General features: G+C 41.6%; 1 protein-coding gene and 2 pseudogenes across 3 annotated transcripts; 2 read left to right on the top strand and 1 right to left on the bottom strand.

Moving 5' to 3' along the window:
• The first annotated feature begins 6,932 nt into the window (after positions 1-6,932).
• On the top strand, positions 6,933-7,429 carry LOC110490855 (Ig kappa chain V region K29-213 pseudogene; annotated as a pseudogene).
• LOC110490776 (Ig lambda chain C region pseudogene) lies at positions 7,043-14,935 on the bottom strand (annotated as a pseudogene). Its single transcript, XR_016486429.1, has 2 exons — positions 14,800-14,935; positions 7,043-10,004 (listed from the first exon to the last, which is right to left on the bottom strand). The product of XR_016486429.1 is annotated as an Ig lambda chain C region pseudogene (transcript).
• LOC110490536 (uncharacterized) lies at positions 11,253-24,757 on the top strand. Of its 2 annotated transcripts, XM_090200830.1 has the most exons (8): positions 11,268-11,421; positions 14,812-14,954; positions 16,476-16,603; positions 16,696-16,791; positions 17,094-17,204; positions 17,418-17,538; positions 17,730-17,888; positions 21,473-24,757. In XM_090200830.1, exons 3-7 carry the CDS (start codon positions 16,556-16,558, stop codon positions 17,816-17,818), a joined length of 465 nt encoding a protein of 154 aa, XP_090056956.1. In that variant the 5' UTR covers positions 11,268-11,421; positions 14,812-14,954; positions 16,476-16,555; the 3' UTR covers positions 17,819-17,888; positions 21,473-24,757. The 2 variants fall into 2 exon arrangements, with proteins under 2 accessions (XP_090056957.1, XP_090056956.1); XM_090200831.1 differs by lacking the exon at positions 14,812-14,954 and having other exon boundaries at positions 11,253-11,421.
• The last annotated feature ends 267 nt before the right edge of the window (positions 24,758-25,024 follow it).

The raw sequence follows: 25,024 nt of genomic DNA, 5'->3' as shown, positions 1-25,024 counted from the left end.
TCGTGCATACATTTATTTTGTCCCCCTACACCAAACGTGATCACGACACGCAGGTTAAAATATCAAAACAAACTGAACCAATGACATTAATTTGGGGACAGGTCAAAAGTATTAAACATGTATGGCAATTTAGCTAGTTACCTTGCACTTGCTAGCTAATTTGTCCTATTTAGCTAGCTTGCTGTTGCTAGCTAATTTGTCCTGGGATATTAACATTGAGTTGTTATTTTACCTGAAATGCACAAGCTCCTCTACTCCGCCAATTAATCCACACAAAACGGCCAACCGAATTGTTTCTAGTCATCTCTCCTTCCAGGCTTTTTCATCTTTGAACTTATATGGGTGATTGGCATCTAAAAGTTCATATTACCGGAAAAACAGTTTGTCTTTCAATCACGCACGTGGGTATAACCAATGAGAAGATGGCATGTGGGTACCTGCTTCTATAAACCAATGAGGAGAAGGGAAGGCAGGACTTTCAGCGCGATCTGCGTCAGAATTAGAAAGGACTTCTATTTTAGCCCTTGGCAACGCAGACGCTCGTTGGCCGCGCGAGCAGTGTGGGTGCAATAATTGAATAACATGGATTTCTAAATGTATTAAGCGACGCTCGCGCACGCGACGTGTCAGGTCTGGTCAGCATGTGAGTCAGCGGCTGACAGCACATCATCTGCTGCTGAAAAACAGAGCTGCAGCGTGTGGGTCGCGGAGTGATCTTCAAGAAAACTGCAGAAAAAGGATCCGGTAAAAGACTAGGCGCACATCTTCCTCCAACTCGCGCAGCTGCCAAACTGAGCTGAGATACCGCTGCTAAACCGTGAGCACAGTTGCACTTGGCCAAATCAATTAAATAATTATACATTTACTCTGACACGTTGCGACCCACTTTGGGTAGCGATCCATACTTTAAGAAAGGCTGCTTTAGTCACCTAATGTGACCTGCCAAGAGGAAGGATGTTAAGTGCCATATGCCTTTCAATGCATGACTTTGATCACCTTAAATTGCATTAGTTGTGAGAAATGTGCTATATAAATAAGCTATATATGTTGTAAACGTGCTGTAGCATATTTAATAAGCTGTCATTTTCACATGAGGCCAAGTGCAGTTATTCCATAAACGTTTAATTGATGCCTTGGGATTTTATCACTAATCATGAAACTACAGTACAGGCTGGATGTCTAAACAAAGTCAAGTCTGAATGTCAATAGAGTTTTAGAAACATTCTCATCAATGACAACATTCTAGAACTGAGTTATCACGCATCAAAGTCTGGTTAATATATAATTGATTAAGTGGCTCTTTTCTTGTAGAATTTTGACAACTGCATAGAACACATTGTATTGCTAAGATGCTTTAACTTAATAGCTACACTCATCAATACAAGACAAACTTGATCCTACATGCTGGCCCTGACCAAACCGGTAAATTGACCTTCACTATAGCTGCACTTCTCCACGTTGCCAGAATTATGGTGGTCTTCTCCCCTTTAATGCTCATCCTTGAAAGAGGCAATAGCGTCTGAAATAGACACCAAATTCGACACTGTACAAACAATTATCTAGGCTAAATAAAACAAAATTATATTTGGATCTATTGCTCTGCTAACGATCTAGCTAAAGTGAAGTCAGTGGCTAGCTAAAACAGATAGAGGGCGTAAGAAGTTAATGGATTGGACAGGTCTCTGGTTGCGCTGGTGAACGGTAGCTGACGACAGTGTTGGCTAGAGATGACATGCAGGAGTTTCCTGCATGAATTTGTAGTCTTGCTGGGGTCTTCTCTGTTGCTACTTTGCATTTAGAATTATTTTGAGTAAATTGAGGCGAATACATTGATAAAAACGTACCTTGTCCGATAGAATTACACGGTTATGAAAACGTCACGCCAGGGTAAGCCTACACCAAACACAGACCTTATATGAAGTAGTTCTAAAATCCCAGATGCAAAAAATGAATGGTGAAAAAACGATTGGAACCATTACCGGGTTTTACTGCTAGGTTTTAAGGGTATTGAGGTTTTACATTTAAATATATTCTGCCACTAAGAAGACTTAGTGGCAGAATAAATTCAATCATATCTTTGTTTCATCACAAGACTGGAAAGCAACATCTGTGTGGTGAAGTCCACAAAATATATTGCATTTAACACAGTTACATGACCCTGAGCATGGTCAAGCAAGTTAATGTTTCCAATATTTTTGGACGACTAAACAACTAAAAGTTTTAGAACCACAGAGGTACCCCAAGTCCAAAAGAAAACAGGCACACTATTCCAGCACTATTTCAACATCTAATCACCTATGCTTAGTCTAATACAGTGACAACTAAAAGATACCTAAAACTATTTAGTCCAATAAACTAAATATGATTTGTCTGTGTGTGTGTGTACACACAAGTAGAAAAAAACATGTTGACTCACCCTACTCTGGGACTCCATCCTCCTCTTTCATGTTGCCTAAACGGTCTATGACTCTGTCATCATACAGTACACAGTTTTAGTTTGTTGTTCTAGGCTACCTGGCTAAAATGCCAGGCCAGCTAGTTAAAATTAGCCTACTACATCTAGCAACGTGTGGATCTTCCATCCTTTCAGTCCAGGGGCACAATGTGTGAATTTATAGTTGGATCAGAATTGACGTTGATCATTGGCCAGTACGGAGAACTACAAGTCCAAATCCCTAATTCCATTTATGGCTTATTAAATTAGGAAATTGACTATTTTAGCTAGCTAGCAAACCACCGGAACACAACGAGATGCAACAATTCAAGTTCTGTAAATTACTTTTGGCTTTTGGGGTGATGTGATTGGTCTGAAGCCAAATCCAAACTGGTTTCTCTTTACACTTTATTTTGGTGCACCAGGACCATTCACTGTTGAGCTCACTCAGTTTAGCTCAATGCGGATTGGCAATTTGAATCTATTTTTTTTTTAAATCAAGTGAGGTCAAATGCTTGCTGGCTTCCCTTGTATTCAATGTTACGGGATGCAACAATGTCATACGTTACTGACCAGACAGCTTCAGATTGATGTGCTTCACAGAGGGGCGATGTGTCTCACGAGGTTGCTTTCTCCACTCTATTTTCTGGTCAATGTTTTGGGGAAGCCTGGCTTCCTTTGGCATCCATGAATACATTCACCTAAGAAACTACATAAAGTAAAGTTACAGTAAGAGCTTATCTTCAGCAAAGTCAAAGTAGTAAAAACACTAAACGTAATATGATACAGTACAAAGCAGATTTATGAACCAAACAAGTATAAAGTGGTAAGAGTGATAAAGTGATAAGAGTTACTACTCATATGGTGGCAGTTATACATGTTATACAGATATTGTTTAGGAACGGATCTGATCAGAATAGCCTACTTGTCACGATCGTCGTAATAACATTCGGACCAAAGCGCAGCGTGATATGGGTTCCACATGTTTATTGAATGAAACTCCCAAAAACAATAAAGAACGAACGAAACGTGAAGTAAATTAAGTGCTCACAGGCAACTACACATAAACAAGATCCCACAAAACACAGTGGGGAAATGGCTGCCTAAATATGATCCCCAATCAGAGACAATGAAAAACAGCTGCCTCTGATTGGGAACCATACCAGGCCAACATAGAAATAAACAACCTATAGATTACCCACCCTAGTCACACCCCGACCTAACCAAAATAGAGAATAAAAAGGCTCTCTATGGTCAGGGCGTGACAGTACCCCCCTCAAAGGTGTGGACTCTCTCTATAGGGGAGGGTCCGGGTGGGCATCTAGTGTCGGGGGAGGCTCCGGTGCGAAGAACCCACCCAGTTCACGGATCCGCCAGCATCGGTGGCGGCTCTGGTGCGGGACAAAGAACCCGCTCATTCCGCGGATCCAGACGATCGGCGCAGAGGAAGGCTCCCGCCTTGGAGCTGGGCTGGTCACCATGCCCGGACTGGATACCGGTGCTGAGGAAGGCTCCGGCCATGGAGCTGGACTGGACACCGTACCCGGACTGGGCACCGGCGCAGAGGAAGGCTCCGGCCATGGAGCTGGACTGGACACCGTACCCGGACTGGGCACCGGCGCAGAGGAAGGCTCCTGCCCTGGAGCTGGACTGGACACCGTGCCTGGACTGGGCACCGGCGCAGAGGAAGGCTCCTGCCCTGGAGCTGGACTGGACACCGGCACAAAAGAAGGCTCCTGCCCTGGAGCTGGACTGAACACTGTGCCTGGACTGGGCACCGGCACAGAGGAAGGCTCCTGCCATGGAGCTGGACTGGACGCCTCTCCTGGAAGCCCTCGCTGGAGGCTCCGGACCGTAGACCTTCGCAGGAGGCTCCGGACCGTCGCCGGAAGCTCTGACACTACTTATATTTATAGTATTTGCAGAATATGAACATAAATTCAACCATGATCGATCATGAGGTTGGTTACGAACATAAATTACTTTTAATCACGTCAACCATGATCGATCATGAGGTTGGTTACGAACATAAATTACTTTTAATCACGTCAACCATGATCGATCATGAGGTTGGTTACGAACATAAATTACTTTTAATCACGTCAACCATGATCGATCATGAGGTTGGTTACGAACATAAATTACTTTTAATCACGTCAACCATGATCGATCATGAGGTTGGTTACGAACATAAATTACTTTTAATCACGTCAACCATGATCGATCATGAGGTTGGTTACGAACATAAATTACTTTTAATCACGTCAACCATGTTCGATCATGAGGTTGGTTACGAACATAAATTACTTTTAATCACGTCAACCACGATCGATCATGAGGTTGGTTACGAACATAAATTACTTTTAATCACGTCAACCATGATCGATCATGAGGTTGGTTACGAACATAAATTACTTGGTACATTCAACAGCTCACTAAAATATTTAAACTTAAGCTGGGCTTTTTCTTAAGGAATAAGTCTTGTTTTTAATTTCAAAACTAGAAAAGTCCTTGTTGCAGCCACTTTCTAGCCTTTGTTGGACTATGGTGATATTTTGGAATGTTCCAGGATCTTACCTGCACACGCTAGACACGCTACAATGCTGTTAGAGTAGTAACCAACACAAACCCTCTAACACATCACTGTACCTTAAATCAGTTAGCAGGATGGCCATCCTATAAGGACCGACGCTGGAGATGAGAAGCAGGTACGGGGAGTTGAACATTTAATGCGGAACAGACCGGTAACAAGACAGGAACAGCGTCAGCACACGGGTAACGACATACGAACATTAATGCAACAGCAGGAAACAGAGATGTTGAACTGACAAATATAGGGGAGGTAATGAACAGGTGATTGAGTCCAGGTGAGTCCAATAATCGCTGATGCGCGTGACGGGGAAAGGCAGGTGTGCGTACTGATGGTGGCAGGAGTGCGTAATGCTGGGGAGCCTGGCGCCGCAGGCGTGACACATCCTTAACTGTGAGGTCAAAGACTCACTGGTACATTTTTCTATGAGGACATATTAGGGCCACTGCCATTATATTTAAACACTTTATTCACCCTACAGAGTCATAGACATTACTGTCTGAGATCACAGAACTGTATTTTATATAATGTTCCCAACACAAGAACTGAGTTTGGTAAGAGGGCTTTTAGATTTTCTGCCCCATCATCATTTTAAATCCTAGATTGGAGGACTGCTGACCAATGACTGCATATGTTTTTAAATATTCTCTTTCAAACTCTCATGCATTTTGCATTGTTTTAACTTCCATTCTTTGTTATGTTTTATGTGGTGTTGTGTCTCACGTGTATACTGTATGCTGCTCTCTTGACCAGGGCTCACTTGAAAAATATATAAATATCAATGTGATTTCTCTGGTTAGATAAAGGATAAATAAATACAATGAAATCTTAAGATGTAGAGGAGATGCTGGGTTGCATGTATTGTAATGATTGCCTGCAGAGCCCCAGTGTGTCTGATCAGAGAGGAGGGAGAGAGTAGCAGTCCTGTTGGTTCTGGTCAGTCTCTGGATGGGAGACCAGATGCTGCTGGAAGTGGTGTTGGAGGGCCAGTAGGAGGCACACCTTCCTCTGGTCTAAAAAATATCCCAATGCCCCAGGGCAGTGACTGCCCTGTGTAGGGTGCTGTCTTTCAGATGTGATGTAAAATGGGTGTCCTGACTCTCTGAGTGCATTAAAGATCCCATGGGACTTATTGTAAGAGTAGGGGTGTTAACCCTGGTGTTCTGGCTAAATTCCCTATCTGGCCCTCAAACCATCACAGTCACCTAATAATCCCCAGTTTACAATTGGCTCATTCATCCTTCTCCCCTGTAACTTTTCCCCAGGTTGTTGCTGTAAATGTGTTCTCAGTCAACATACCTGGTAAAATAACGAATAAATAAAAAAACATTATTCTAGCCTCACTGCACTAACACTACTCTCACTGCAGGGGGTGACACATTAGCAATAATCACTGGGAGGTGGAAAATGAATGATGTTCCTCTTTTCCATAGATATGTTACCATGCCATATGACCATAAAACGAATCAACAGACAAAGTTATGATAACATGATGTACTCTAGGAATGTATGTTTTATTCTCCCCATTATTCATTATGATTTTGTCTTGCTAAACAGTAATAGTGATCATATGTGATAGCCCTTAAACCAATAATATCCATTCTATTCATACACTTTTATTCACTTAACTTATTTACATATTAATATGGACCTCTATGATTATTTGGTGACAATTGTTGGCGCAAGATCAGATTGTAATGGAATCTCAGTTCTAATCTGATGGATCCTTAGTGGTCTAAATTTACTGACTAACGGTGGATGGGGAGAAGACCAGAAGATGATTTGCATAGTGATGATGCTCTGCATCGACAGCACATGCTTCAGTGGTCTGGGAGTGTTTATATCCCTGTGAGTTTAACACTTCATGACTGAGAGCTGTCCTTCATGACAACAGAACCTACAACAACCATGACTTTTATCACCATCTTTATCTGGACACTTGCTTTCTGCTTCAAGGGTAAAGAAAATGAAGTTCCATGTTTGTATAATGAAAAGTCAATGAGTGAACTTAAAGGTTGTTAACTTAAGAATGTTTTATTAATACTTGGTGATATTTGTTCTCTGTTGCAGAATCTAGAGGACAGATCACTGTGACTCAGACACCTACAGTGAAAACTGTTCTCCCCGGACAGCCAGTCTCTATGAACTGTAAAGCCAGCAGTGATGTGTATCCTGACTGTTGGAGTTCAGGTAAACCATGTTTAGCCTGGTATCAACAGAAACCTGGAGGCGCTCCTAAACTACTGGTCTACTATGGAAGCACCCTCTTCTCTGGGACTCCATCTAGATTCAGTGGCACTGGATCTGGGAGTGACTTCACTCTGACCATCAGTGGAGTCCAGGCTGAAGATGCAGGATATTACTACTGTCAGAGTTACCACAGTGGTAATGTGTTCACACAGTGATACAGAGCCGTACAAAAACATCTCAGTCAGACTGCACAGTGACTGTACTGATACAGCTGGGACCTACTACAGGTGCTGAGGGGGAAGAGACAGTGACATGGAACACTGAGCAGTAGATGCGGTCAACTGTGGAATGACAATATGGTTAGAAAGCAATCATTCTATCAAGGCACAAGGCTCGTAGACACAAGAGGCAGATGGTTGGAGTCTTACAATGTTTAATAATCCAAAAAGGGGTAGGCAAGAGAATGGTTGTGTACAGGCAAAAGGTCAAAACCAGTTCAGAGTCCAATAGGGCAGACAGATTCAAGGTCAGGGCAGGCAGGATGATCAGGCAGGCAGGAAAGTAGTCCAGAGTCAGGCAGTGGTCAAAACCAGGAAGACTGGCAAAAGAGAATCGAAAAGGAGTATGGGGAAAAACACGCTGGTTGACTTGACTAAACATACAAGACGACCTGGCACAGAGAGACAGGAAACACAGGGATAAATACACTGGGGTAAATAAGCAACACCTGGAGGGGGTGGAGACAATCACAGGGACAGGTGAAACAGATCAGGGCGTGACACATTCAGATCACATGACCCTCATCATCATCATGGTTATGACTTATAGTATTTGTTATCATGACCTATAAAAGTTATTTGATGTTTTGAAACACAATACCTGTCCATTTGCAAAGCAAGATCTCCAGAAGTAAAACAAAGTTGTTATGGCCTCAACATTAGTTCAAAGTTACATTCACTTCAGGCCCCAAAACAAGTCCTCATATGAACCTCAACCAAATGTCTGATTTAAATGGATGTGATCTTCTAACATTATATCAACTATTTTAATGAGCGGGTTAGTGACTGTTAGATCTGTGAATGAGACATGATGCTGGGCTCAACCATCACTACACTACTGGTGGGAGGAGCTATATGTAACGGATGTGAAATAGCTAGCTAGTTAGCGGTGGTGCGCGCTAAATAGCGTTTCAATCGGTGACGTCACTTGCTCTGAGACCTTGAAGTAGTGGTTCCCCTTGCTCTGCAAGGGCCGTGGCTTTTGTGGAGTGATGGGTAACGATGCTTTGTGGGTGACTGTTGTTGATGTGTGCAGAGGGTCCCTGGTTCGCGCCCGGGTATGGGCAATGGAACGGTCTAAAGTGATACTGTTACATATATACAGTATCTACATAAAGTATAATAACAATTATCTGTCATTAATTGCATGGTGGCATATAATTTATTTCTTCCTCCCTGAATCCACCATAAAGGTTCAAACCAGTCCACTCACTCATCTGGCCCAGTCCAGGGTATTTCAGATAGTGGTCAACTGCTAGACTGGTAGCTGTGGGAGTGAAACTGAGATTTACATAGACAGGGCTGGGTGGTTCTGCTTGTCCCAGAATAGAGCAGCACTGTCACCAGGGGGTTGGAGTGAGAGAAGACTCTATCTTGAAGATATGATACTTGTAATATTATTTTGACAACTTTTTAGATAAATACAGGAGTGGTCACATTGATGAGTCCAAGATATTGATCAAAAGTCTAATTTTTGAAAGAGACAAGAAAAATATTTGTTCCAAAAGGAAACCTTTATTTTCATCCATTAATCAAAGCATCAAAGCAAACATTCCTGTAGTATCTAATAGTAATAAAACAGAACACATCACATCTCACACTGATACTGTCACATCCTGATCTGTTTCACCTGTCTTTGTGATTGTCTCCACCCCCCTCCAGGTGTCGCCCTTCTTCCCCATTATCCCCTGTGTATTTATACCTGTGTTCTCTGTTGGTCTGTTGCCAGTTCATCTTGTTTGTTCGAGTCAACCAGCGGTTTGTGTCTCAGCTCATGCTGTTTCTAGTCACTCTTTTCTTGCCCTCCTGGTTTTGACCCTTGCCTGTCCTGACTCTGAGCCCGCCTGCCTCTGCCTTACCCAGACCCTGAGTCTGCCTGCTATCCGGTACCGTTGCCGACCTCTGGTTTTCTGACCCCTGCCTGCATTGACCTGTCTACTGCCTGCCCCTGTTGGAACATTGAACTATTGTTTATTCAACGTGGTCTGCATCTGGGTCTTCTCTTCATACCTGATAGATACAACCTCAGTCTACAGAGAGGAATGACACATGAACTCAAGAAAAGCCCACTGTTAGTCTACATATCAGTGATCAATAAGACAGAACATCTGAACTCAGAACAGAGTCAAAGCAGAGGAATCAGCAGGGGTGTCAAAGCAGAGGAACTCTCCACAGGGGTGTGTGACTGAGGGGTCCTACCCAGAACTGTCAGCCCTCCTCAGGGTCTTGGTGACTGGAGTCTGGGATTTCTGCTGGGCTTCACAGGTCACACCTTCTGCCTTGGTCCACTCCTGGGCAGTGAGAGTCAGGGTGCTGCTCCAGCTGTACAGGCTGGCCTTCTCCAGGACCCCGGGATTGGCCTCCTGCTTCTGGCTGGTCCCGTCCACTTTCCAGCTCATGGTCCAGTCTGAGGGGATGCCCTTGTTGGCCAGACACGTCAGTGTGGCTGTTGTTTTACTGAACAGCTCCTCGCTAGAAGGGGGCAGGACGGTGAGGGTGGGGGCACTGTTACCTGGAACAAACAGAACATATCATCAACTAAGTAACTACATCAAATACAACTACAGTAAGAGATTATCTTCAGCAAAGTACACATCAAAATAAAGTAAACTGGAAATGCCCTCTAAACAGGAATGTAGAAGTTGGATAGTTTAAAAGATGTGGAGAAAACACTGAAGTAATATGATACAAAGCAGATTTATGAACCAAACAAGTATAAAGGTGTTAAGTAACTAGAGCTACTAGTCATACGGTAGCAGTTATACATGTCATACAGATATTGTTTATGAATGGATCTGATCAGAATAGCCTACTCATATTCATAGTATTTGCAAAATCTGAGCATAGATGAGTTTTAATCACATATCAACCATGGTAGATCATGAAGTCTGTTGCAAACATTACTGAGACCTGTCTCTGTCCAAACTTAGATCTAACAACATTCTCCATCAGGGGGCGCTAACGTTCCGTTAGAACAGAAAAGGAACGTTTGCGACCTGAGAATTCGGCTACCTATTGACCAAAAGTTTTATCTTTAGAATTTAGTCATCTCCACATCGAGCTTTTTTTCACATTCACCTCAAACACTTTAATTGAAGGGAAAGTGCAAGTGGCCTTGGTATTCTTGTGTCGTCATGTCTGCGATTGGAGCTCTTGGTACGATGATATTTACGTCACTTCCGTCTATAGCTGTACTTGATCTAGCCACAGCTAGAACAATGAGACAGATATTTCACCGGGTGTATAAATGTGAAGCATCCGCTTGGCGTTTCCACTCACTACCAAATATGGGAGTTAGAAGAAGCCCAGTGACCGTAAGGGGGAGAAGATGGAACGAGATGGATTTTGGCCCAAATTCTGCACATTTTCTCATCGATAAAAACATTTGATCTCAATACAACTTTCAGTTCCCAAAACTATAATCTGTTACGAACAGAGTCGACCAAGATTTGTAGACTTTACTCCATTTCTAAAACGTGCGTTGTTTAGAAGGAGTGACAATACCGAAATTAGTTATTACATACGCACTTCACAGAGAAGGCGTTCCCTAACGGAAATATGCAACGTTGCTAGAACGCGCCAATAGGATCTTGCTTGTTCTGCCCACTATGACTAATTTGTTCCCATTGGAAACGACAGGGTGTGGTCTGTCAAAGTTATAAAAAAATCTTTGATCTTAGCTACAACACGGGAGACTTTTATTTTGAAGACTCATGATTTGTGGTCACAACAAACATTACTGACACCTACCCATGAGCCCACTCTTTTTCCATTTACTATAACAAGCATCCTCAACCACTGAGCACCGACCAACACTGGATGTCCATGGGCGTTGAAAACGTTTCAAGCCTCCAAGCTGGCTACCTAACGTTAACATACCGTCGTAGCAGCATTAGCAGCTTGTTTTGCTGGCGATATGGATTCAAAAGGTTTGTCTATGGCGTTTATAAGTAATGTTTTCCTAAAATGCTTCACCCAAAATGTATTTCTGTTCAAGATTAGAGGAGGAAAATGTGGGCATTATGTAAAACAATATTTGGTTAAATTCACATAGTGCACGCCTAGCAGCTAGTCACTAGCTAACTGGGTAAAAACACATAGTGGAGTCAACACCTGTATGAAAGTGTTGCGACATAAAACGTCTGCGATTCCTTCAGGGCATTTCCATCGAAATGGACCCATGGGCACCAACATGTTAAGGTACATATCAATTTGAGTGTCAAATGAAAGTTAAGAGTATATTTTGAGGAAATTAAGTCATGATAGAAGATGGTTGAAAAATGTATCTATCTTCAAAATGAGTCATAAGTAAAGGCTTTAATTTCTGGATAAACTGATGGGAAAAGGTGTCTTGGAAAATATCTAGCCTACCAGGAAAGTATTATAAATACATCAAAACACAATAATGTTGACGTAAAGACCCCTGTCAGCTAATATCAACACTTTTATATTTAGTTTTGAATAAATTATTTACCTTCTGTAAAGTTTAAGAAATATTGCCTTGTAATTCTGTTACCAAAAACCCACTTATATTTTCTAATTTCTCTCCCTCGTGAGGAGAATAACAAAAGTTCACTGAAGTAACAAGTAATGGTAGACTTACCAATAAGTTATAGTGATTTTACTGATATGAAATGATTTTTACTGATATAAAATGTTTAATTAATTATTAAGTGATTAAAACTTGTAATTCTATCACCAAATTGGTAGTGCAATTACCCCAAAATCAGCAACAGAATTACTGCAACTGAATTGGCTACAATGGGAAATCATAATAGTCACAAAGCACAGTTGGTCACCTGCTACTGACCTCCCACTGGCGTACAGTTATGATCAGATGTTTTTTTGTTTTTTTTGTCTTAGAACAGTCATGACTCTGGACAACACCTCTCCTTTTCTCACTCTCCAGTTAATGCCACCTCTCCCAGCTCTTACTGACACCTACCCATGAGCCCCCTCTTTTTCTATTTACTGTAACAAGCATCCTCAACCACTGAGCACCGACCAACACTGGATGTCCATGGACATTGAAAAGTAGTTGATATTTGGTCAGTCCACCCTGGCCTTGATGTTAACGTCCACAGACGTACTGGATTGAAACAAATGGATAGCACAGTACAGTGTGTAGAGCACAGTACAATACTGAGTACAGTACAATACAGTACTGTGAGTAAGGCAGTACAGTGTGTAGAGCACAGTACAATACTGAGTACAGTACAATACAGTACTGTGAGTAAAGCAGTACAGTGTGTAGAGCACAGTACAATACTGAGTACAGTACAATACAGTACTGTGAGTAAAGCAGTACAGTGTGTAGAGCACAGTACAATACTGAGTACAGTACAGTACTGTGTGCAAAGCAGTACAGTGTGTAGATCACAGTACAATATTGAGTACAGTACAATACAGTAATGTGAGTAAAGCAGTACAGTGTGTAGAGCACAGTACAATACTGAGTACAGTACAATACTACTGTGAGTAAAGCACAGTACAATACTGAGTACAGTACAATACAGTACTGTGAGTAAAGCAGTACAGTGTGGAGAGCACTGTACAATACAGTACTGTGAGTAAAGCAGTACAGTGTGTAGAGCACAGTACAATACTGAGTACAGTACAATACAGTACTGTGCGTAAAGCAGTACAGTAAGTAGAGCACAGTACAATACTGAGTACAGTACAGTACTGTGTGCAAAGCAGTACAGTGTGTAGATCACAGTACAATACTGAGTACAGTACAATACAGTAATGTGAGTAAAGCAGTACAGTGTGTAGAGCACAGTACAATACTGAGTACAGTACAATACTACTGTGAGTAAAGCACAGTACAATACTGAGTACAGTACAATACTGAGTACAGTACAATACAGTAATGTGAGTAAAGCTGAACAATACAGTAATGTGAGTAAAGCAGTACAGTGTGTAGAGCACAGTACAATACTGAGTACAGTACAATACTACTGTGAGTAAAGCACAGTACAATACTGAGTACAGTACAATACAGTACTGTGAGTAAAGCAGTACAGTGTGGAGAGCACGGTACAATACAGTACTGTGAGTAAAGCAGTACAGTGTGTAGAGCACAGTACAATACTGAGTACAGTACAATACAGTACTGTGCGTAAAGCAGTACAGTAAGTAGAGCACAGTACAATACTGAGTACAGTACAGTACAGTACTGTGAGTAAAGCAGTACAATACTGAGTACAGTACTGTGAGTAAAGCAGTACAGTAAGTAGAGCACAGTACAATACTGAGTACAGTACAGTACTGTGAGTAAAGCAGTACAGTGTGTAGAGCATAGTACAATACTGTGAGTAAAGCAGTACAGTAAGTAGAGCACAGTACAATACTGAGTACAATACAGTACTGTGAGTAAAGCAGTACAGTGTGTAGAGCACAGTACAATACTGAGTACAGTACAGTACTGTGAGTAAAGCAGTACAGTGTGGAGAGCACAGTACAATACAGTACTGTGAGTAAAGCAGTACAGTGTAGAGCACAGTACAATACTGAGTACAGTACAATAGAGTACTGTGAGTAAAGCAGTACAGTAAGTAGAGCACAGTACAATACTGAGTACAGTACAGTACTGTGAGTAAAGCAGTACAATACAGTACTGTGAGTAAAGCAGTACAGTAAGTAGAGCACAGTACAATACTGAGTACAGTACAATACTACTGTGAGTAAAGCAGTACAGTGAGTAGAGCATATTGTAGTATATTGTACTGTACTGAAATATACTCTACTATACTGCACTGTACTGAACTCTATTCTACTATGCTGTGCTGTATTGTACTGCACTCTCCAGTGCTGCGCTGTGATGTCTAAACTTGTAAAGGGAGAATGACATTAATATCCATAATTACACATTTCTGTGTAGTACAGTAATTCTGTTACCGCGGAATCGCCCTTCATTTTCAGTCATTTAAAATTAATTGTCTGTATGCCCATTTCTTATTGAACAATATAACTTATACATGCCTCATGAGCTTAGTTCAACTTAGCTGCAGATTGTTACACCAGATAATGTAATTTAACCAAAGATTTGTGATATCTATTACTGGGAGTTACAGGAAAGGTACTGTTATGGTGTTGCACAGAGAATTTCCGACCAACCTTAGCTTGGCTATACGGTCTTCGTCCTGGATTCGTGGAAACAGGAGTCTCATAAAATGCCTGTCTAGTTGCAGGGGTCCGTATTAATTTGATGGTTGTAAGTTATGTTAACAAATTCCTCACTTTCGTTTTCATGACGGGTCTCAATCTCCCTCTATCCTCCTTGTGTCTCCTGGTTCCACCAATACGCTTGATGTCAGCATCCATGTGGCACGTGGCTGAGCAGCGTAATGTGATGCAGTATGGGAAGCTGGAGGAATTTGTGACTTTGGTGACAGAGATGGTTCCAGAGCTGTTAAGCTCCAGGCAGAGGACCCAACTCATTCTAGGACTGAGAGCAAGGGTGAGAGAGGTGGAAATGTTGAGGGTTGGGAGGATGTAAAAGTGACCAATGTGGGGTGAGATTCAGAACTTAGTTCCTCATAAGCCCCTGGATCTTGAAGGCCAGGGATTTGGACAGAAGATTGTTCTCGTCACATTTTCATGATCAACTTCTGTTGTCATTGACTTCTTAGTTTGTGTCCCCTTTGTCTTAAATGGTCAGCCCCCCCCCTTATGAACATTTCTCCCCACCCCTCCAATGGTCCCTTAACTTACCTGCTGCTCCTCCTGTGGATATTTCACCCCCCCCACCTACTCAAATGACTTTTACTCTGCCCCCATCCCAATTATACTGACCAAAAATATATGTGCAACATGCAACGATTTCATATATTTCAGTCAATTGAAATAAATTCATTATGCCGTAGTCTATAGATTTCACATGACTGGGCAGGGGCGTAGCCATGGGTGGGCCTGGGAGGGCAAAGACCCACCCACTGGGGAGCCAGGCCCAGCCAATCAGAATTCATTTTCCCCCACAAAAGGGCTTTATTACAGACATAAATACTCCTCAGTTTCATCAGCTGACCGGGTGATTGGTCTCAGATGATCTCACAGGTGAAGAAGCCAGATGTGGAGGTTCTGGACTGGCCTGGTTACACTTGATCTGTTGTTCTGAGGCCAGTTTAATGTACTGCCAAATTCTCTAAATCAATGTTGGAGGTGGCTTATGGTAGAGAAATGAACATTAAATTCTCTGGCAACAGCTTTGTTGGCCATTTCTGCTGTCTGCAGCCAATTGCGCGCTCCCTCAAAACATGAGACATCTGTGGCATTTTGTTGTGTGACAAAACTGCACATTTTAGAGTGGGCTTTTATTGTCCCCAGCACAAGATTAAACAAAGTGTAATGATCATGCTGTTTAATCAGCTTCTTGATATGCCACACCTGTCATGTGGATGGATTATCTTGGCAAAGGAGAAATGCTCTAACGGGATGTAAACACATTTGTGCACAAAATTTGAGAGAAATAAGCTTTTTGTGCATATGGAACATTTCTGGGTTCTTTTATCTCAGCTCATGGAACATGGGACCAACCCTTTACATGTTGTGTTTATATTTTTGATCAGTATACATTCATCACTGTTACAGTTGTTAATATGTATATTATTACCTTTTTATTATAATTGTTATCGTTTTTATTTCACTTGGTCCCCACACCCGCTCAATGGTAATTTAGTCTGCCTGCTGCTCCCCTATGGTCATTCCCCCTTTCCCCTCTACAGTCTTTACTCTGCCTCCACCCCAATGGACACTTATTAATTCATCTCTGCTACAGTTGTTATTGTGTATATAGTTCTATTTCTATTGTTTTTCCATGACCATTTTCATTATTTTATTTCTCTTCCTGCATGTTGGAGCACGGAGCCTAAGATTTTCACTGAACCCTGCAATCACACCTGCTACCCTGTACATTAAACACTCTGACTCTGAATGTGTAATGTTTCCATTTCTGCATATTAAAGTGTGCCTGCTATTTCAGCTGGTTCTTGAGTTGTGCTGTGGTGAAGAGGACATGGTGGACCATCAAACCATCCAACGCCACTTGGATAGAATCCAGTCATGCACAGTAAAGCACAAAGTGTTAAGTTGTGTGCAATACACCACATAGTATGTGGATTGTTAAATCTCTATACAACATTTTTTTTTTGTTGTCATTTTAGTTCTTAACTTAATTTTTTGGGGTGTAATTTCATGTTCAGAGCAAAAACAAGAAAGTGGAGGCATCAAAGTCTAACTTTGTGGAGCTGGTCCAAACCCTGCTGGAAGACCCAGTGAAGAGGGAGCACTTTTTTCAGGTGAGATAATATCAAACATCTAACTTTTCACAATTGGGTAGTTCTGTGTCATAATCAAGCAAACGTGTTGGATAAGCCTGAAGAGCAAGCAGGCAGGCATGTACCCGAAAAGGAATATAATGCTCCCAAGCATGTGATGTGTGTGTTGTGTGTCAAGTTGGGTACTGTGACAAATATCAAGAATATTAGTGCAAATGGATGAAACAAGTATTTTATTAAACTAATGCATATTGACTGTAACAAGTGTTATAGGCAAGACCATTCACCTCACTGTGTAATGGCTCTCTACATTTTCATTAAAGGAGGTGTTCCCAGTGCAGTACGGTACTAAGTATGACACAGCACTGCAGATTCTGGTGTGGGAGTTTTTCTCCAGATTGGAGCAGCTGCTGCTGGTACCCAGCTTTACACAGGTACTGATATGACTGCATCTTCATCCTATCAATTCAAATGTGAAAAATGTTGCGTTTACAGTTATGAATGAATGAACCCCCTTTAATAAATGAATCAATGGATGGAAGGAACATTCACACATTTCCAGTGGGTAGGAGCTAGGGGTTGATTTGGTATTGGACTGCACTCTCCTTTTCCATTTTAACTTTTAAGTTTGCCTCTTTCACCATCAGACAACATCTTGTCTCAGCCTTGCCTTCTCTGACCTGGAGGAGTGTGTTCAGTCTGTCTCTGACCCTGAGCACCTGAAGACACTGCTACAGCATCAAAGACACCTTGGACACCTAAACAGAGGTAGGTAGCATTCAGGTTATCTATTTCCACTGGGGTAAATTCTTTGAAGTTCTTTAGATTTGATTGCATTTTCCACCAATGAAATGTGCCTTGTTTTGTTAAAGATGTCTTCACCTTCAATGTTGCACAAACTGTATTCACCTCCAAGGTATTAGTAAATAAAATTGGTTTGGGTTCTCCCTCTTTTCCAGATCATTTGTTCTACGACTCTGACACCATCCTGTCCGCTCTGACCCTCACTTCCTTGGTAAACTGGAAACAAACTTCAGTGGAGGCTTGAGGTCGTGACACTAGTTCTGGACAGCAGAAACCAGGATCATCACTACACGCGCGCTCAATGGCCGTTGACGGTAAGGACATTCGGAGCAGAGTACATTACATACCTCTGTGCACTGTTCATGGCAATTGCCAAACTGTGTTATTGATAACTGGTTGTTATTACTAGTTGGAACAATATTAAGTTAAGCGACAGTGCTTTTTCCATTAGACTAGTCAGGCTACTTTTATTTTTCCATTGTGGCTGTAGCTACTCCACCAACAGAGCCTTATTTGAGCCGGATCCTGCCGAAACAGGAACCAGTTTTCCCGGATCCGGTACCTCTTGTGGCATGAAACATAATTTTCACTGTTTGCAATGGGGAAATTCTAATAAGAGCAGTCAGAGTTAAATACGTCGACTATTCCCCAAAAGTGAAGTCTGTTTTTCTGTTTTGGGGGAGAATATTGGTACCCTAAAGCCAAGGATTTAATGGTTGAATTAAGTAAGACATTAATTCATATGACATGGATTCTATTTTAGCTCTAATTATAGGTAACCAATGGGCAACTAAGATTCCAAATTGTAGATTTTAACAAGTTACACAATTCAGTATTTCATAATATATTCTCTTCAGACCTGTGTTCAAATACTATTTGAAATCTCTGAAATGTGTTTAGCGTTTGCTTTAGCTTGCCTAGAGTGCCAGATGGGTGGGGTTTGCAGTTTTGTGACTACTCTATTGGTTCCATTGTGAAATGATTTCAAATAGTAGACTATTTGAAGTTGAAACCAGGTCTACTTCTATAGCTGGTGAGGTAGAGGTTACTGCTGTTACCACAATTCCTAGAAGCCGACATGTTTCAAAATGTTACCACCACATTGTTGGGAAGTTGATGTGATGTAACAATGAGTTGACCTCCTAGAAAAACCCATCTGCTTGAGCTGCTCTTTGTTGACTTCTTCTATGGGGGTGTACAGAGGAATCGTCAAAGAAGAAGAAAAAGGTCAAGGAGGAAGAGGGAGATGAATCTGGTTGGGGAGAAACTGTATTATATTAGGACTTTTAGTTGTCGTTGTATCTACCAGGGCCAGACTGACTCGTGTATCAGCCTGACCGTTTAGAGAACTGGAGACGGAGGTTATTTCAGAATGACCACCAGCTGATCTGTTTGGATGAGTTGACCGTGGTCTGGCCATTGCATGCTGAAAATACCTATTATAATTGTGTCAGTCACCAGCTGAAATAGAGAACCACCTGGGAAGATGCTGTGTAATCAGTCACCACAATAGTTTGAGTACATTTACAATAATAATTTGCTAGCTAGCCAGGGTTATGACAGTTGTTTGACAATATACTGTAACAGTTGACCGTGGTCCAGGGCCAGCTTGCCCTATATGCAGACCATGCACTACGCATTGCTGACTTTAAAAAATAAGGAAAACACTGTTGAGAGTTTGAATAGTAGAATTTTTGCATATTTCTTCCATGCCTTCTTCACCCTCTATGGGACAGAAGGCCACAATCCAACATGATGACCAATATTCAGTTTATCTTAAATTGCTTGTTCAGCTGAGGCACTATACTGTACATACTGTACATGTAGCAGACATGAGTCAGGCTCATGGTCTCGTGATGAGGTAGCCCTGCCTCACCCTTGGCCTTAGAGAGAGTATCCTCTTGGTCTCACTGTCAAGGTGTTTTTCTCCTGTGGGAGACCCGGGTTCAGATCCCGCCCGTGACAGTAGCCGTACTCATTTTACCTCGCTGTGAAATCAACATGCCCTTCCTGGTGTTCTCCTGCCCCCACTAACGAGTTCAAACAGGAGAAGGGCATTATGTTTGCTCACCTTGTGGGGTTTAGAACATCACAGATCTTAAAATCACATTTACACATTCATATTGTGTGCTTGGCACAATCCTACTTGGAGTGTGTCTTCAAGGAAAAGCATAGTAAACATACAAATTAACAAAAAGAAAGCTAAACAGCATAGGACTTCTGAAAACAAAAGTGATTTCTTTGGGATTTTGATTGCAGGAAATATACTAAAGCATTCTGAATACATTGGTGAATAGTTCACTGTGTGAATTAGGGTTTTTTCTTCTAGGAGTTATCAAGGTAGTGGTTAGAGGAGGGATGTCTGTCAAACCCATTTTGCCTTGGGAATGTCTTCATAGAGACTCCAAATTCGTTAATGGGATAATTTTACAAAAATGTAACACAATCTTAATGATTTTTGTTTAGTTTTTTACCTTGAAAGAAGTTGTCTGTCTTACAATTTTAGTACAAACACGACGGAGAGGCCTGTGAAGTAAATGTGTAAACATTTCCTAAGATATCTCACACACTGCAATCCAACTTCTATTGCGCCAATATCACTTGAGATAAGATCTGTGTTTGACTTAAAACATTTAGGAACGTATTGCGTGCGTTATTTCCTTAACAGGGCTTTTCATAGAGCTTGTACTAAAACTCTACTCGACCACAACTACATTTCAAAATTGACCACTCTTTCATTTGAGGGGGCAGGTAGCCTAGTGGTTAGAGCATTGGGCCAGTAACCGAAAGATTGCTAGATCAAGTTATAAATCTGTCGTTCTGCCCCTGAACAAGGCAGTTAACCCACTGTTCCTAGGCCGTCATTGAAAATAAGAATTTGTTGTTATTTAGTTAAACAAAGGTCATAAAATTGTAATGTGATTTTTGACAAGGATTACCTTTTTTTGGAGGTCATTGCCTTGTCAAATACTATATACATATCAACAACAATCTGGGGGGAAAAGTTTAAAATAGCAGCACTGATTTTATATACTGAACAAAAATATAAAGGCAACATGCAATAATTTTATTGATTGTACTGAGTTACAGGAAATCAGTCAATTGAAATAAATTCATTGAGTCCTAAATCTATGGATTTCATATGACTAGGAATAAAGATATGCATCTGTTCGTCATAGTTTACCTTTAAAATAAATGGGCCTCACAATTGGCCTCAGGAAATTCATTAGGCCCTTATCTATGGATTTCACATGACTACGAATACAAATATGCATCTGTTGGTCACAGATATTAAAATTGCAATTGATAAAATGCAATTGTGTTCATTGTCCATAGCATATGCCTGCCCATACCATAACTTTACCACCACCATGGAACCTTGACATCAGCAAACCGCCGCCCACTATGATGCCATACACGTGGTCTGTGGTTGTGAGACAGGTTGGACGTACTGCCAAATTCTCTAAAATGACATTGAAGGCGGCTAATGGTAGCGAAAGAAACATTCACTTTTCTGCCCACAGCTCTGGTGGACATTCCTGCAGTCAGCATGTCAATTGCACGCTCCCTCAACTTGAGACATCTGAGGCATTGTGTTGTGTGACAAAACTGTGGCCTATTCTTGTCCCCGGCACAAGGTGCACCTGTGTAATGATCATGCTATTTAATCAACTTCTTATATGTCACCCCTGCCAGGTGGTTGGATTATCTTGGCAAAGGATAGTTGCTCACTAACAGGGATGCAAACAAATTTGTGCACAACATTTGAAAGAAATAAACGTTTTGTGCGTACGGAAAATGTCTGGGGTCTTTTATTTCAGCTCATGAAAGATGGTACCAACACTTTACATGTTGCATTTATATTTTTGTTCCGTGTACTTCCATGTGCTTTTTACAGGCAGAACCGGATAGTGACATGCCCTCCCAGGTCTTCTCCTGCACCCTGTGCCCATTCTCCCACAGGAGAGAGGTGAACCTTCAGCAGCACATCAGAAAGGAACATCTAACAGAGGAGGACAGCAGGAGCCTGGACTCTGGAGGAGCTGAGAACTCACTGCCATCCAGTCAAACAATACAGAGACCCTCAATCAAGACAACCAAGAAGTACATCTGCTTTAAATGTGGAAAGGGTTTCAGAAGCCCATCGGACCTGAAACGACATAAGGGTGTTCACACAGACATGCAGCCGTTCCATTGCAACCAGTGTGATAAAAGATTCAAAGCGAAGGGTAGTCTAAAACAGCACCAACGGGTTCACTCAGGAGAAAGGCCTTATGATTGCTCACATTGTGGCAGGGGGTTTAGGACATCAGATATCTTAGTCTCATTTACGCATTCATACTGGGGAGCGATCTTATGGGTGTACAATATGTGGGAAGAGATTTGTTCAACGGCAAGTACTAACAAGACTCATTAGGATGCACAGTGGAGAGAAACCATACTTGTATAGCATTTGTGGAAAGACCTTCGCATGCTCAGGGGAGCTGATGTTACACTCAAGGATCCACACAGGGGAACGACCGTATCATTGTGAACAATGTGGGAATACTTTGTCTAGCAAGTAAACTGAAAGTGCATCAACAAAGTCATACAGGCGAACACCCATACCCCTGTACACAGTGCCCCAAAGGCTTCTCCACCTCCACCAGACTAGTGAAACACATGCGAATTCATACTGGGGAGAAACCTTACCCATGTGTAAAGTGTGGCAAAAGATATTCTGGAAGGGGAAACATGAGAATAAATCAATGAATGCATGAAAAAGAGAGAAAAGGGTGACATGTATTGATAAACCAACACCAAGCTGTTGAAATGTTATTTGGAGATTTTGCTCTGTATAGTTCTCTGCTACATTTTCAGGTGATTATGACATGTTTGTAGATCTTCTAATTTGTCATAATACCAGGCGGTGTAACTTACTCCAGAGATGATTGGCAAAATTTGTGCTCTAATTATTGTAACCATTCTGTAAAATGTTCAATTTATGTCTGGTTATATGCAAACAGATTTGATTTTACCCTGAAAAAAATCAGAGTTCAATGCTACCCAGTTGGAAAACTAACAATGGGCAAAAACACTATTATAAACCACATTTCTAATATAGCAGGACATCTTAAACAATACCCTAAAAAAAAGTGTTTACACACCTGGCACCACCTTGTACAGTGGGGAGAACAAGTATGTGATACACTGCTGATTTTGCAAGTTTTCCTACTTACAAAGAATGTAGAGGTCTGTAATTTTATCATAGGTACACTTCAACTGTGAGAGACGGAATCTAAAACAAAAATTCAGAAAATCACATTGTATGATTTTTAAGTAATTAATTTGCATTTTATTGCATGACATAAGTATTTGATACATCAGAAAAGCAGAACTTAATATTTGATACAGAAACCTTTGTTTGCAATTACAGAGATCATACGTTTCCTGTAGTTCTTGACCAGGTTTGCACACACTGCAGCAGGGATTTTGGCCCACTCCTCCAAACAGACCTTCTCCAGATCCTTCAGGTTTCGGGGCTGTCGCTGGGCAATACGGACTTTCAGCTCCCTCCAAAGATTTTCTATTGGGTTCAGGTCTGGAGACTGGATAGGCCACTCCAGAACCATGAGATGCTTCTTACAGTCCACTCCTTAGTTGCCCTGGTTGTGTGTTTCGGGTCGTTGTCAGGCTGGAAGACCCAGCCACGACCCATCTTCAATGCTCTTACTGAGGGAAGGAGGTTGTTGGCCAAGATCTCGCAATACATGGCCCCATCCATCCTCCCCTCAGTACGGTGCAGTCGTCCTATCCCCTTTGCAGAAAAGCATCCCCAAAGAATGATGTTTCCACCTCCATGCTTCACGGTTGGGATGGTGTTCTTGGGGTTGTACTCATACTTTTCCTTCCTCCAAACATGGCGAGTGGAGTTTAGACCAAAAAGCTCTATTTTTGTCTCATCAGACCACATGACCTTCTCCCATTCCTCCCCTGGATCATCCAGATGGTCATTGGCAAACTTCAGAAGGGCCTGGACATGCGCTGGCTTGAGCAGGGGGACCTTGCATGTGCTGCAGGATTTTAATCCATGACGGCGTAGTGTGTTACTAATGGTTTTCTTTGAGACTGTGGTCCCAGCTCTCTTCAGGTCATTGACCAGGTCCTGCCGTGTAGTTCTGGGCTGATCCCTCACCTTCCTCATGATCATTGATGCCCTACGAGGTGAGATCTTGCATGGAGCCCCAGACCGAGGGTGATTGACCGTCATCTTGAACTTCTTACATTTTCTAATAATTGCGCCAACAGTTGTTGCCTTCTCACCAAGCTGCTTGCCTATTGTCCTGTAGCCCATTCCAGCCTTGTGCAGGTCTACAATTTTATCCCTGATGTCCTTACACAGCTCTCTGGTCTTGGCCATTGTGGAGAGGTTGGAGTCTGTTTGATTGAGTGTGTGGACAGGTGTCTTTTATACAGGTAACGAGTTCAAACAGGTGCAGTTAATACAGGTAATGAGTGGAGAACAGGAGGGCTTCTTAAAGAAAAACTAACAGGTCTGTGAGAGCTGGAATTCTTACTGGTTGGTAGGTGATCATACTTATGTCATGCAATAAAATGCAAATTAATTACTTAAAAATCATACAAAGTGATTTTCTGGATTTTTGTTTTAGATTCCGTCTCTCACAGTTGAAGTGTACCTATGATAAAAATTATACCTCTACATGCTTTGTAAGTAGGAAACACTGCCGATTTTGCAGGTTATCAAATAGTTGTTCTCCCCATTGTATCTGTTGTGTTGTTTCCTATAGACCCTAAATATATTTAGATTATTTCAAAGTAATTGAACAATTGCTCAATTCTATTTAGCCTTTTTCCATTGTTGCTCACTCCACTTGTTAACTTCACTATATACAGTGCCTTCGGAAAGTATTCAGACCCCTTGACTTTTTCCAAATTTTGTTAGGTTACAGCCTTATTCTAAACTGGATTAAATTATTTTTCCTTATCTGTTTACGCTTTGTCATTATGGGTATTGTGTGTAGATTGCTGAGTTTAAAAAAAAAATGTGTATCCATTTTAGAATAAGGCTGTAATGTAACAAAATGTGGAAAAGGTAGAGTGGTCTGAATACTTTCTGAATGCACTGTAGGTGATTTGGTGATAAACACAGATTCAATAAAATGACCATTATTGTACTAACAAAGCTGGCTAGTGGTGTGTGTAGGGTCCAGTGATTTGTGGACATCTATCAGCTTTGCCTTTCTCCCAGTGGCATTTAATTCCTCCATGGAATTTACGGTGAGTTCCAAAAGTATTGGGACAGTGACACATTTTGTGTTGTTTTAGGTACGTACTCCAGCACTTTGGATTTGAAATGATACAATGACTGAGGTTAAAGTGCAGACTGACAGCTTTAATTTGAGGGTATTTACAGTTGAAGTTTACATGAACTGAGTTTAATGCATTTGGA

Source organism: Oncorhynchus mykiss, chromosome 15, assembly GCF_057628025.1.
Source record: "Oncorhynchus mykiss isolate SJ-2025 chromosome 15, ASM5762802v1, whole genome shotgun sequence".
Lineage (NCBI taxonomy): Eukaryota > Metazoa > Chordata > Actinopteri > Salmoniformes > Salmonidae > Oncorhynchus > Oncorhynchus mykiss.
Note: the sequence above shows the minus strand (reverse complement) of the source record. Positions and strands in the feature narration are given on the sequence as shown.

Coding starts and splice junctions, on each gene's coding strand:
- LOC110490536 (XM_090200831.1), top strand. CDS start 16,556: ATGCACAGTAAAGCACAAAGTGTTAAGTTGTGTGCAATACACCACATA. Junction 17,205..17,417: donor TGGTACCCAGCTTTACACAG/GTACTGATATGA, acceptor TTTCACCATCAG/ACAACATCTTGTCTCAGCCT. Junction 17,539..17,729: donor CCTTGGACACCTAAACAGAG/GTAGGTAGCATT, acceptor CCTCTTTTCCAG/ATCATTTGTTCTACGACTCT.